The sequence below is a fragment of the Aricia agestis genome, chromosome 1 (assembly GCF_905147365.1).
Source record: "Aricia agestis chromosome 1, ilAriAges1.1, whole genome shotgun sequence".
Classification (NCBI taxonomy): domain Eukaryota; kingdom Metazoa; phylum Arthropoda; class Insecta; order Lepidoptera; family Lycaenidae; genus Aricia; species Aricia agestis.
In genome coordinates this window covers 24,439,048-24,453,590 of record NC_056406.1, presented here as the reverse complement: position 1 = coordinate 24,453,590, position 14,543 = coordinate 24,439,048, and the positions used below count along the sequence as shown (strand labels likewise).

The window sequence follows — 14,543 nt, the reverse complement described above, 5'->3', positions numbered from 1 at the left end:
TCGCCGCGCGGGCCCCATACAATAAACGTGATTTTTTGCTCTATCTCAATAACTGCAATAGGTAGGCACTTGAAATTTTCATCAAGGCCTTAATTATATATGTACTTTAATAATTAATAATAATATTATGTTACTAAACTTTTCGATTATTGGGAAATGGGAATTAGGATAAAATTATACAGAACTCAATATTTAAAAAAGCCTTTTGCTCGTTTGCCTTCTAATTTCATTAAAAAGGTATACTAAAAAATTTATTAGGCTAATACGCTGCACTCCGCAGTAGGGGTGGGTCGTTATGTGATTTTTAACCGACGAAACAAGTTGTAACTGTACGACGCGGGCGCCCGGTAACGGTGTGACGTCATATCACAATTTCGCCGCGCGGGCCCCATACACTAAACGTGATTTTTTTCTCTATCTCAATAACTGCAACAGGTAGGCACTTGAAATTTTCATCAAGGCCTTAATTATATATGTACTTTAATAATCAATAATAATATTATAATAAAATAAAAAATTAAGGGGGGCTTATACAAAAATCACAAATTTTGGCCTATTTTGCACTATAAAGGTATGTGTATTCATAAGTGAGTCCGATTAGTAACATAATATAATATTATTATTAATTATTAAAGTACACATATAATTAAGGCCTCGGTGAAAATTTCAAGTGCCTACCTGTTGCCGTTATTGAGATAGAGCAAAAAATCACGTTTATTGTATGGGGCCCGCGCGCCGAAATTGTGATATGACGTCACAAGCGGTCGCGGGACTGTTAGCGGGAATCGATATTTTTCGAAACTTTGAATGCCTATAAAATCAAAACTACAAGGTATTTTTGACTGCAACAAAAACTAATGTATTTGTATACATACAGGCTTTACTGTGATAAAATTTCAAGCAATTTGGCATACCTAGAAACATTCTCAATTAAACCTTCCTGCCCAATTATTCCAGCGGGGCTAAAATGGTCGCTTTGTTGAATCATGAGACGAATCATAATATGATTCATTTCTCTAATATCGCAAAATGCAACTCTGCCTGCAATTCATTTTTGTATTTTTGTACTGATTTGACATTTGTCAGTTTTGACAATTCATTTGCTGAATTGATTGAGAGGAATTGCTAAATATTACCATTTTAGACCCGCAGGGCTTAGGTATCATTAGGAGAGCCCATTTAACCAAAAAAATGGGTGTTATTTTTTTTAAATGACAATATTTTATCCCATTTAAAATCGTTGCAGAAAGGTCACTCGCTCGGAATGAAAGGGGGTTACGCCGGGATGAGGCGCGCGCGCGGGCCTATAGCCTATAGCCTTTTTACAAATCGGACCAGTAGTTCCTGAGATTAGCGCGTTCAAACAAACAAACAAACTCTTCCCAATTATAATATTAGTATTGATATAAACTAATTAATATTTTTGCTAGGTAATCTGCGCGGAACTAGTTGGCCGCGCCGCTGGTATGCTCACATACCGGCGGCGCGGCCAACTAGTTCCGCGCGGACTATAGCAAACTCGCTGTCGCTCGCTAGGTCGACCGGTGCAGTGGGCGGCGGGCGCTGCGACTCCAAACGAAACAACGCGACGATCGCTCGACGGTACTTCATACCACCCAATGCAATAAAAACGTTACAAAAATCACTACTCTACTATATAAATACGACTCGAAACTAGTTATTCGGTTACTGTATGTAGCTAGTTATTGTAACTATAGTGACGTGAAATAACGCTCACCCCTACTCCGCAGTGAAGCCGCACCCTATTAGGGCCGTAACACAAAAACACGGTCCGGCGCCGTACGACGTCGCGTCGTCATGCCGTGATTTTGTGTCCCGGCCCTTACGGAGCATGTCCTTGAATAGAGCTGAAAGAATCGCGCAATCGCATCGCGCTCAAATAGTAATAAACTTATTATACCTAGCCTATCGTAATTGTAAAAATATACTTGCCTTTTTAAAATACTACCCGTCGCTATATTGCGATCGGCATTTGCTACATTTCCCACTGTGTTATTATCTAATTCCATCGTTTTCGGTCGACTGGAAAAAAATTAAATCATAATAATATCATAAAAAGGCTAAAATAGCTTGTAATAGATAAACTGGATCATAAAAAATACAATGAATGAGCCACGCTTTGGCACGAATGGGCCGACTCGACCAGAGAAATACCACGGACTCAGGAAAACCGGCGTGAAACAGCCCTTGCGCTGTGTTTCGTAGTCGTGAAGGACGTTTGGTTACAACTTATAATAAGTAGATAAATAAACTTATATTACCTTTCCAACATACTACCTGCCGCTGGATCTGAATTAGCATTTGGTGATTCGTTTGGGTTATCAATAATTGCACTATCCATGGTTTTCCGCCGCCTGCAATAAAAAATTAAATAATAAAGGCCTAAATAAAACTTCAGATTCAAAGCAAAATGAACTTATAGTACCTAATTATAGTACTTGTACTATTATTTATTCTGTGCTAATAGTGATAAAAAAAAACCATAAAAAGTATTACGAAAATTCTCTGAAACTCGATCCATAGACCGATTGAATATTGATTTATCAGAACGATCCCCGACGCGCGACGCTAAAACTTATTTAGGCTAACGAAATAATCAACTTTATGAGTGGTGATTTTTTAACTTTTTGAACATTTATTTTGGAGTGCAAAACTCCAACATAAATGTTCAGATACAAAGCAAAATTATTATCAGTGATAAAATAAAACATAAAAACTGTATTACGATTTACGAAAATCCTCTAAGATTCGAACCATAGGCCGATTGGAAATTGATATAATGTTATCACAACGATTGTGATAACATTATTATGTCAATTTCCAAGGTCTATGGTTCGAATCTTAGAGGATTTTCGTAAATCGTAATCAATCGTAAAACAGTTTTTTATGTTTTATTTGGCACAACGATCCTGGCTATCCTAAAACACATTGAGAGAGACGAAATATTTTGATTCGGGGTCGTAATTGTTCGTTGTTTTTTTAATAAAGACGTACGCAACTAGACAGTAGATAAAATTGAACTTACTTTTACTTCCATCATGTGTTTGTGGCTTTCACGAAGCTGTCGCTTTTTTGCTGGACGTCTTTTCTTTTTCTTGTCACCCATTTTTACAGACGCGCAATATAATTTCAAATATTTACAGAATAAACTTAATATACTATAAAACAATGAGAAATACCTATATACAAATTTTAAGAACTAAACGCTTCAATTACACTAAATCACAATATCGGCAGAGCGAAATCCGTCACACGTCCACATAGCACCGCGCCTCAGCGAACACTGTCGGTTTTCATGCGAGAGAGAGAGATGTGAAATGTTCACTCAGAAGCGTGGATACATTTTTCGTTTGTTAGAGGAAAAATAAATATTGTGGGAAATCTAGATGTCAGAGCCGAAAATTAAATCGGGCAATCTTTGGATTTTTGTAAAAGGTATCAAATAAACAAATTTTTAAAGCATAGATTGTATTATTACTTTAGTTAGAACTGTTTAAAGTTCCCGAAAGATGTGACTTTGGTATTTTTTTTCATCCAGTAGGAGTACATTATTTTATTATTTAAATCGGACAAGCTTTTCCAAATATAATCAAAAATCACATATATTTTTTTTGTGCCAATCAATGAAATACATACGTCTAGAAAACTGCACAAAGATGTCAAATTGGCAGCTGTCTGCGCCTTAACGTGATACTAATTCGAGCATTAACTTTAACAGACGTTTATGAAATCGGACCTCAATGATAAAAGGAAAATGTCATTACGTTTCTACAGTCTAACAAATGGTTGCTTCTAGTTTCAACTTCCAAGCGGCCACATGCGACCGCGATAACAATAGATAAGCTATTGTGTCTGGTTTTTCCACGATCGAAGGATTAAACGATATTATAGTTTCAAACTTTAGCACATAGAGAAGCAAAGCTTAATTTAAGCTCTATACTAAACTATCCATAGAACCTACACTTTTTCCGCCAATCTTTTTTAATTTTATGACATAATATGGAGTTTAATTTCATCATAATATTTTAGTGAACCATTTAACAATTTGATATATTTAAGTATTTTAATTTTGTTTAAAAACTGTAAAACCCTCAACACAAAAACTTATTTATTAAAGAGCAACTACGTTTTGAAATCAGCAATAGCAGAATACCTGTTGCTGGTAACTGCATCACGCTTGTAACACACGACTAGTACTTTGTTACAGTGCTTTGTAACACACTTACTATGATAAAGGTATATTTTTAGTTTTAAGTTTTTAATAGCCATGGTATTCAAAGCATGAGTCCAGCCTAGATATTATAACAACCTTATAAATTATGAAAAGAAAATACTTGTTTAAGTTACACGAGACTACTTTTATTGCCTACCCAGGTTTTCTAATATGACGATCTTTGGCCATATAATATACGAGCTTTTACCCGCGGCTTCGCTCGCGTTAAGAAGTATTATTATATACAAACTTTCATCCCCTATTTGAACCCCTTGGGGTTGGAATTTATCAAAATCCTTTCTTAGCGGATACCTACGTTATAACATCTACCTGCATGCCAAATTTCAGCCCGATCCGTCCAGTGGTTTGGGCTGTGCGTTGATAGATGACTATGTCAATCAGTCAGTCACTTTTGAGTTTTATATATACAGATTATAACTAATAACACTTTCTAGGAAGAAAAAAATACAGTCGAACCTTTTGTATACTGTGGTTGGATCCTTTTTGAACTAAGTAGGTTAAATACGGTAAGGAACTATAACAATTCCCAATCAGATGAATTACGGGCAAATTAAAATAAACACTTGCATTTCCGATATGCGTCTTGTGTGGTCATTGACATCGAGAACTATATTGAAATCGATACATAAATATTGTTCATCGACTGCACCGTTACACGATACGACGAATGATCTCGAACTTTACTATACAATAACAATAAAGCGACAATATATCGTAGAATCCGTTGAAATACCAATATTTGGGAGTTATGAAATCGTTGAAATACGTATGGGCGATCGAACCTCAAATAAGGGTCATAAAATATCAATAAGCGTAGTTTATGCGTTTATTTATGAATATCGATTCGCTGCGCCCGCCTCGAGTCGACCGATAAGACATCCGAAATAACTGCAGCATCTGCAGAGCCCCGATTCTATCGCTACAATAATGCAACTTCGTTCCTTCGATCAAGTATACCTTTAAAAATGTTTGTTCCAATAAAATGTAATGCTTCCTCTCCACTTTTTTCCAATAGAAGCGATTACGAACGTAAAGAATTTCTACGAATTCTGGCATGCATGCTGCATACACATTTGCAATTTTAGTGACAATCATTTCGCACTTTTATTGCTAAGATTGAGTTTATTAGCAGATATTAGAGCAAAAATTAAGCAAGAGCAAACATGGTGGAATTCATAGTTATCCGTCATGAGTCATGACTCATGACCCAACGGGTAAAGGGACCTTCAAACTAACGTTTAAAGGGTTTTTTAAACGTTATAGTTCGAAGGCCCCTTTGCCCTTGCGTTGCCCTATAGATATACCTTTTATACTTTGTGTGATACCTTTTGTACTTTGTGTAACTATTTAGTGGTCTGAGAACGAATTGAATCGAAGAAGAAATGAAGCTGCGTCAATATTTTCTAAATTCTTTAAATCCTAAAATTTAAAAGGAAGAAGATATTTCATAATGTAGTAGAATCAAAGCATAAATTCAGGTTCAAAAGCACTTACAGTAACAATGATAGTCTTTAACATTTAATTTGAGATGCTTATAATAGTGATCACTGATCAATCACCAGTATTAGTCATAGTAATCGCGGAAGAAAATGGATTGTATGATCGATGTTACTAATTGATTCGGAGAAACGGTGATCTATTTGAGAACTGTTATAAATATCTGTGTGCCGTAATTAGTAATTACAATTAGGAAAATGTATGCACATCTGAAAATATATTTTGTAGAGCATTCGTGAATAGTACCTACAATATTAATGAAACTATTTTTAAGATTGATAAAATGCTAGACGTGCAAAAGACGACGTCGTATTTATACGATATTAAAATATAGCAATCAGTGCAAAATTTATAAACCTGAAGTACAATATTTACCATCGAAGGTAGTTATCATCAAAGAAATTGATTCATTGTCCAGATGCCGGGCCTACGGTGCTCGTATTTGGTCGCTTATGCTAGGTCAATTATGTTCAGGGCCCCCGCTACCATATGTGCAATGTGTGCAATGCACACGGGCGCCATCCTTTAGGGGCGCCAAATCGACATCTTTAGGGCTCCAAAACCAAGGACCCAAAAAATTTGCCTAAAGGGGCGCCAAAATCCTTTTTTTTTTTTTTTTGCACACAGGCGCCAGTAGTCCTTACGGGGGCCCTGATTATGTTAGTTAAGATCTGGCGATTGTGCTCTATATATCTCGAAAAAACGACAGAGAATGAATGAATAAATTTTTCTAATAGTACAATTTTTAAACAGTACTTAGATCTACATAATATTTTTTTCTTTTGTTGCAGCCGTCTCGTGGGAAGTCTGAGAGGTTAGCGCGTGTGGCGCGGGAGGAAGCCCGCCCCAAGCAGTGGACGGAAGACTCCACAAGTAAGTTCTTGATGTTTTACGTTCAAATTCAAAATTATACAACACAAAGATAGCCGTTAATGTTATAAGAAAAATTTGCTAAGTTTTCCTATAAGGCCAGCTGGCTTTGTTAGAAAAACTTTGAAAGTTTAATGAATGTGTTTTAAACATAACAATATTATGGTCTGTCTACAGCAGATAATAAATATTAGAAATATAATTAGCAACTTGAAATCATAGAATTAGACACAAGGTAACGAGTAAAATTTGACATGAAACATTGTGTGGGCATTTACTTTACACAGTGTGGGTGACTGGGTGTGGTGATTTTGTGCAGTGACACGTCCATACGCTGTGTACCAACGCTACAGCTACAATTAAACCTGTCAATAATAATAATCAACCGCCTACAGGACAAATTGTTAACGTAAAGTTATATTTTCAAATATAAACATGAATACAAAATGCTAAATTAGTCCTTTTCGAACCATATTTTTACCCGAATTTTCTTCAATTTCCGGGATTGAAGAAAATTCGGGAATGCAATTCCGGGGTTTTTATTACCTTTATTATTTTTTTTATAATTATAACTAATGTGAGGGAGTAGATGCATTTAATTTAAAATCCATCCAGATGAAATGAAATTACAAAATATCACCCACCAAGTCGCTACACAACGCCCCCATTTTATTCTGGGTCCCACATCCTTTAGACCTTCAGCGCCCACAAGGGCGTTAACGCCCACTTTAGGAAAGGTTGGTGTACATAATTAATTGTATTACTGTATAAATGACAATTTATTTTAACTCTTCCAGTAAACTACATAAACGGGGGCTGCGGCACGTCGTCATGCGGCGCGGAGGCGGCCTGCAAGCCCGTCAACGCCACCGTCCACTACTGCGTCTGCACCTCCAATGGGGAGCCCGCCAAGGAGGGCGTCATATGCCCCAGGAGTACAGGTGCGTAGATTAGAGTGTGTCATTTAATAGAATTATACCTCAGACTGCGATCGGTAGGTGGAGGGATTTGTGAAACCAAAAAGAAGGGTATGCTTAAGAAGCACAGGCACCTTTAATCGCGACCAACCGGTTGAAAGGATCATGCAGGCACTTAGATTAGTGCATGGGTATTCATCCACAAGCCTGCCAAAAAAGGAGTTGTCTGGACAATAGATTAAAAGTGCGTAGAGTAGCATAAAGTAGGTAGAGTTCCACAAGAGACTGTCAGGAGGAGACAGGAGGAAAGAGGACCTTGACAAGCACATACGTTTACGAGCACTATTAATTAGCACAAAATTTTCATATGAATGTGCACAACACTGCAGGTTTAATGGTTGTTATGGAACATTAACCGCCTATAATGCTCGGTCGTTATACTAGTCTTTTTTTATGAAATAAGGGGGCAAGCGAGCAAACGGGTCACCTGATGGAAAGCAACTTCCGTCGCCCATGAACACTCGTAGCATCAGAAAAGCTCTAGGTGCGTTTCCGGCCTTTTAAGAGGAAATAGGGTAAAAGGGGAGAGTAGGGAAGGGAATAGGGGAGGGTAGGGAACGAAATAGGAGAGGGTAGGAAAGGGAAAAGGGTACCGATTAGGTCTACAAGCTAAGCTTGCATATGGTGCTACAACCGTAAGAAAAAGACTATAAAGTTTTGCGAAAGGCATCAGCAGAAATGCCTTTTCACTGTAACCTTAATCTTAATTATAAGCTTCTGTAACAGATATAATTAGACTGCAATATATGTTTTATTTTTAGCCGCGTGATGAACGATACACACTGATCGCTTAATCCCACACCGGAACTTGTTGCATTGCGGCATTACAGTGTCTAGGTTGTAAACGATTGCATCGAGTAATCAGTGAACTGCAAAATAAAAATGCATGGAAAGTCGCACGGTAGATGGCAGCGCCAGCACAGACAGTTGACAAAAAGTTTTGTTCGACTAGAAAACGTGTCTGCCAACATTTTGACATTATGACGTCTGCAACATGCCGGATTTTGGTCGGATTATTAACTGTATGTCCAGTACCCTACGAATAATATATTATTCGTAGAGATCAACGACTAACATTGACTTAACCCAGAATATATTATAACGTCCGAATCATTGATTGGTTAACGTCAATAAATTAAGAAATTAAAAAAAAACCCCGCCAAAAAACACCAAAAAGTAATGAAATAATATTTACTGACTTTAGGTTCAAATAATAATTCCTAAGTGTAAAGGTATTGTTGTCACGGTGTGTCGGGGGACCGCCAAGTGCCAACAGCGACTTTTGCATTTTGTATCGCCAAGTCACTGATTGTCTCGTTTCGGTTCGCTGTGAATTAAGAGCGTTCCTACTCCAAAAATCAAACATCGTCCTCCTCTCTTCACACTCACGCCCGTCTTTCATATGCCAGGTGAAAAAGGCGGCGCGGAATCATCCCCAAGTTAGTTTTACTTGAATAAAAGACGAACTATAGTGATTATGAAAAAGTGTTTTGAGCAAATTTAAGTTTTATCAACGCCTTTTTAGATATTAAAAAATATTAAAGAAAAGACAGGCAACTTCGAAGATCCAAGCAAAAATGTGTCTAAAACTAGGTTTTTTGTAAAAAATAAACTATCGAGCATTTTTTCAGTAATCGTGTTTTCGTCTTGAGCATTTAATCTTCATGAACTGAAGTTACTTGTGTCAAAAAATCAGTTTTCTAGACCTTACAGATTTTGAGATCTAGGTTTAAGTATGTAGTTCAGTTAGGGTCAGGTGCGCTCTTAAGAGGATACACCAGGGGCTAGAGAAATGAATAAAAAGTACATGTAATATCTATAGCTGTCTTCCTTACCTCAAGCCCATACCGCAGAACGCGATAGATATAATTGCAGAAAATCCAGAAAATCACGATTCGTTGTCCCCTGATTCCTTCTCCAAAACTTAACCAATTTAAGCACTTTTTTCAATAAAGATTAAATAAAGGCTTGAGTTGTGTTCCTATGTTTTTTTTGTATAATCTAGCCAAATCTGTTTTCTGGATGTTTGAACACGGCGGAAAATCTGGCCATTTTTTTGGGTTTTTGAACGTTCATATCTTATTTAATAACTAAATTATGAAAAAAAGAAAACATAGGGACATTGTATTAGTGGCCGTAGATATTCAGGAAAAAATATAACTCTACTAGCAATATTCAGGGAGGAAACAGGGGACAACGTTTGTATGGATAAAAGGGCGGTGTGGACTCTTAACCCTTAAACTATAATGTTATCCGAAATCAAACATCTACATTAGCGGTCTCCCGACACACCTTGACAACAATATTATGGACTAAAATATCACTTTACGCTTAGGAATTATTTAAACTTAAAGTCAGTAAATATTATTTCATTACTTTTTGAAGATTTTTGGCGGGTTTTTTTTTTAATTTCTTAATTTAATTTTATTTTATGCTTTTTAAACTTGTGTTGGTTAAAGTGCGGAATAATTCCTATTAACAGAATCATATCCCAATGAATACAATCTATGAAAGTCCTCTTGGATGAGGCCGTCAATATGAGTCCAAACATGAATCCTCCACTTTAGGCTCATATGGAGCTCAGCTCCTATAAAATCCAGGTGATGCTGCAGCAGCAGCATGCATATATTTACTGTTTGTCTACGTCTTACTAGTTGTCGCAATTAAAATGAGTCCAAACACGAAACCATTGCTCGAAGTCGGTGAGGAGTTGGGACTTGGGTATCCTATTGATTACCAGATGATGTTGCAGCACCAGGTCAACTTTCGATTAATGCCAAAAACCCTTAATAAAGCGTTTTGAGTTTTCGGCATCTAGAACTGCTCCGAGGCAGGGTAGGCCGAATGGATACGACAAACGGATAGCCGAAGTTTAAATTACTACTTAAGTATTACTGCGTATTACTAGTACGAAGTCTAAGTACTTCGTGGATCACCGGTTTTATTTGGCTATTTTCGTATCCATTCCCTGCCCTGCCCCGGGACAGTTCTAGATGCCAAAAAACTCTATTAGGAACTGGAGATTGAGATTCTTATATATCCGAACTGTCTGAAGCTAAACGTTAGTGATATTCTTATACTTATTCGTATGTTCCAGTGCCCCTGACCCAGCGGCAGGCGATCCACAACGTGATCCCGCCGCGGCCGTCCAACGCCACGGAGCGGTTCCCGCCGCCCACCGCGCAGGTGAGATCAATCTTCATTATCCTTAGTCCTAATCTTCCATCACCACTCCGAGGATACGTGTTTATCGCGATGTGTAATGGATGTTCCTAATTAAAATACAACGCATCGATCTGTGTAAAATTGTCACCTGAATTGATTGAGTATAATATATTATTTGTGCAGCAAACAACCAACATCATCAGCCATTTTCTGGTTTTTGAATGTTCACACTTCACTTCATTAAGGGTGGGTTGCACCAGAGGCGTAGTTATAGATAAGGTTAAGGTTATCTATACTAGTCTATACTAATATTATAAAGAGGTAAACTTAGTTTGTTTGTTTGTTTGTTTAATTGTAATGAATAGGCTCAAAAACTACTGGACCGATTTTAAAAAATCTTTCACCATTCGAAAGCTACATTATTTACGAGTAACATAGGCTACTTTTTATTTTGGAAAATATAGGGTTCCGTAAGATATTTCAGTTTTTCGGAAACAACAAGAAAATTTACTTATTTTGCGTACGCTACCTAAACTATAAAAGATAGAACCATACAATGCTGTAAATAAATGTAGATCTTATAAATATCTACAAAAATGTCCGCGACACACTATACCTATCTATGTCAAGTGAGGCACAACAACCATTTTTTTATTTAAAAATTTTGATTTTTTTGGACTACATTTAAACGCATTTAATTTACTCATGCTAATAATCCTTATCAAAATAAACTATTTCATCTCTAAGTACAGTTTATGTAGACAATATTTGGTCTTTGATTGATTAAAATTGGACGTTTGGTTTAAAAGTTATGGTGAAATTAAAATATTGCGATTTTCGCACGTTTCGAAGTGGGCGCTGCTACCAAGGCGGGGTCAGGGGTGCGCTCGCGGCAGAGGAGTTTAGATCTATTCAGAGTATTGACTATTGAGTAGTAATGTAGATCTATCAGTAGTATCGACGGAGAGCTGACGACCAAATCAGCCATGTAGCTTCAGCTGTGTTAAAACTCCGTTAGCTACTTCCCTGAACAACCCTTTCTGATAATTTGCGTGCTGGCAGGCTGTGGGCGGTGGGTGTGGGAGTAGTGGGATGGGGAAAGAAAGAAAAAAATGTAGGTTCAGCTGTATTAAAACTCCGTTAGCTACTTCCCTGAACAACCCTTTCTGATAATCTGTGTGCTGGCAGGACGTGGACGGTGGGTGTGGAAGTAGTGGGGTGGGGAAAAAAATTGGAAAAAATGTAGTTTCAGCGACTTAATAGTGTTTGCGATGGTACCTACATGTTAATTTTTAATTTTTTCACATAGATAATAAAGAATAACCGGCCAAGTGCGAGACGGGCTCACGCACGAAGGGTTCCGTATTTCAGAAGTCTATCTATAGCGGTCCTTGTGATACAGCCTGGAGTCATATTTTTTTCATTTTTCCCCACCCCACCACTCCCACACCCACCGCCCACGGCCTGCCAGCACGCAGATTATCAGAAAGGGTTGTTCAGGGAAGTAGCTAACGGAGTTTTAACACAGCTGAAGCTACATGACCGATTTGGTCGTCAGCTCTTAGTCGAGTAGTAGTAGAAGATCTATGAGTTAACAAACAAAGTTTACCTCTTTATAATATTAGTATAGATTAAAAACTACTGAATCGATTTTAATCATTTTTTCAGTGAGTGACATAGGCTATATATTTTTTACCCGTGCGAAGCCGGGGCGGGTCGCTAGTCTATATAATATAGGTATATAAATATGGCGTCCATTATGGACTTTTACTAGGGATTTGATAGTTCATATTTTGACATTTTGTTATGGTTAAATATAAAGTTATAGTTAAAGTAAGTTGGTGTAACCCACCCTAATATGCTATATTACTTTTAAAGTACTAGTAGTTTGTTATAACTCCATAACTTTGTCTTTCCACATTCACCAATAAAGCTATATAGAGCAAATTGGGTGTTTCATTCTACTTTGCTCATTATGAAAGTGCTTAACGTTCATTAAATTAGATTCGAGGAGAACTAGAGTAGAAAGTTTATCCAATCTATATTCTGAGTACTATGTCTATAAATTAGACTATTGATTTATTACGCTGTCACTGCTAAGCGGTCGGGAGCCTAAATCAGTGTTTTTCCATCGCAGCTGATAAATATTCATGATAACGTCCTGTCGTTCACGTTAAGCGACCATCAAATTTTATTGTACTACATGGGCTAGTTTTTATTTCGTACATGGTGCACTTAATTATTCGGCACCGCTGCTTGCTTTTATTGGAATAGAACAGCCGAAGCAATAATGACGTATTAATATTGGATCCGACCGTAAAATCCTGCAGGAATCGTTTTTTTCGATCAAGTTTATTTTAAAATAATCTTTAGAACGTATAGAATGGATTAATGTTGGGTTGCCTTGTCAAAAGTAGCCGCAAGTAACTCTAATTAAGTTTAATGTTCATGAGATAAATGCATAATTTGTTTGAATATTTTTTTCAGTAAATTTTACATCATTTGAAAGAAAATGACGAGACAAAATAAGGTATAAATGGTTGCCAGCTCTAAGTCGGCCGCAACCTAGGGTTGCCAGCCCGTAAACAGACATAGTTCATCATCAAAATTGAAGCATCGATTTTTTTAATAATTTTGATACAAAATTAAAGTTTTATGCATTTTGTGCATGAATATCCATGGTTGCCAGTTGCACGATAGCCACAAACTGGGGTTGCCATCACTTTTGTTTAAGATAAATGTTCAGGCCTACAATTATTATGCCTGGGATAATTTGAGGACGTCGAGAAACCGCAAGATTGCAATTTTTATTTAACAGGCGTTTTTATTTTTATGCGTAGTGTCCTGTCATTCCTCAATGTCATTCCTTCTTAGTTCTTATTTTTCCATTGAATACACGCAAATTTGTATTACGGGCTTTCATTTTACTCAATTAGAGGTACTTGCGGCTATTTTTAACAAGGCAACCCAACATTAATCCATTCTATACGTTCTAAAGATTATTTAAAAATATATTTGATCGAAATAAACGATTCATGCAGGATTTTACGGTCGGATCTTAGGATAATATATCAACTGAACTTCGGCCTAAATTGGTGGCGTAAAACGTTTGAGGGAAAACTAGGAAATTGTTATTCCGAACCGGTGGTAGGCACCATGTAGACTTTCTTTAAACATTTGTTTCAAATTTATTCAGATGAGAGAATAAAACAATTTTTATTTATTTATTTTACGTGAAAGATGGCCCTTTCTCCTTCTTTCTTAAAAACATCACCGTAGTTTCAATTTACGAATGAATGACCTAGATACGTGCACCATAAATAAATTAAAGCTTCGTTCTAATCTTCTAGAATTGTATTCAGATTTAAATACCTACAATTTATACAAATGAGCTTTCGAGCTTCACTTTGAAAGCTCTGTTAGAACCTAAAATAGAGGCAAATACATACGAGGGCTGCTATTTATGTATCCGGAATTAAAAAAAGAAACAAACATATATCATTTAATATGGTTTTATTGCTTTTCAAAATATTCGCCGCGATGATCGACACACTTTTGCATACGCTGGAACCAATTTTCATAGCACTTTTTCCATTCTGATTGAGGTATCTCCAAAACGTGCATTTTGAACGCATCAACAGCCTCTTCGCGGCTCGAAAAACGTTGACCACGTAATTTGTTCTTCGCGTATGGAAATAAAAAGAAATCGTTAGGTGCCAAATCAGGGCTGTACGGCGGATGACCAGTCAATTCGATCTTTTGACCCTCCAAAAACTGAG

General features: G+C 37.0%; 1 protein-coding gene across 3 annotated transcripts in view; it reads left to right on the top strand.

The window, feature by feature from the left end:
• Positions 1–14,543, top strand: part of LOC121729268 (tyrosine-protein kinase transmembrane receptor Ror-like) — a 51,988-nt gene that overhangs the window by 27,764 nt on the left and 9,681 nt on the right. For all 3 annotated transcript variants that reach the window (XR_006035941.1, XM_042117742.1, XM_042117731.1), the window contains exons 2-4: positions 6,544–6,625; positions 7,420–7,563; positions 10,697–10,785. Coding sequence is in view for 2 of the 3 variants with exons in the window: in XM_042117742.1 (XP_041973676.1) it covers positions 6,544–6,625; positions 7,420–7,563; positions 10,697–10,785 (315 nt within the window). In the remaining variant the exon portion in view is untranslated. The remainder of the gene's footprint in view (positions 1–6,543; positions 6,626–7,419; positions 7,564–10,696; positions 10,786–14,543) is intronic.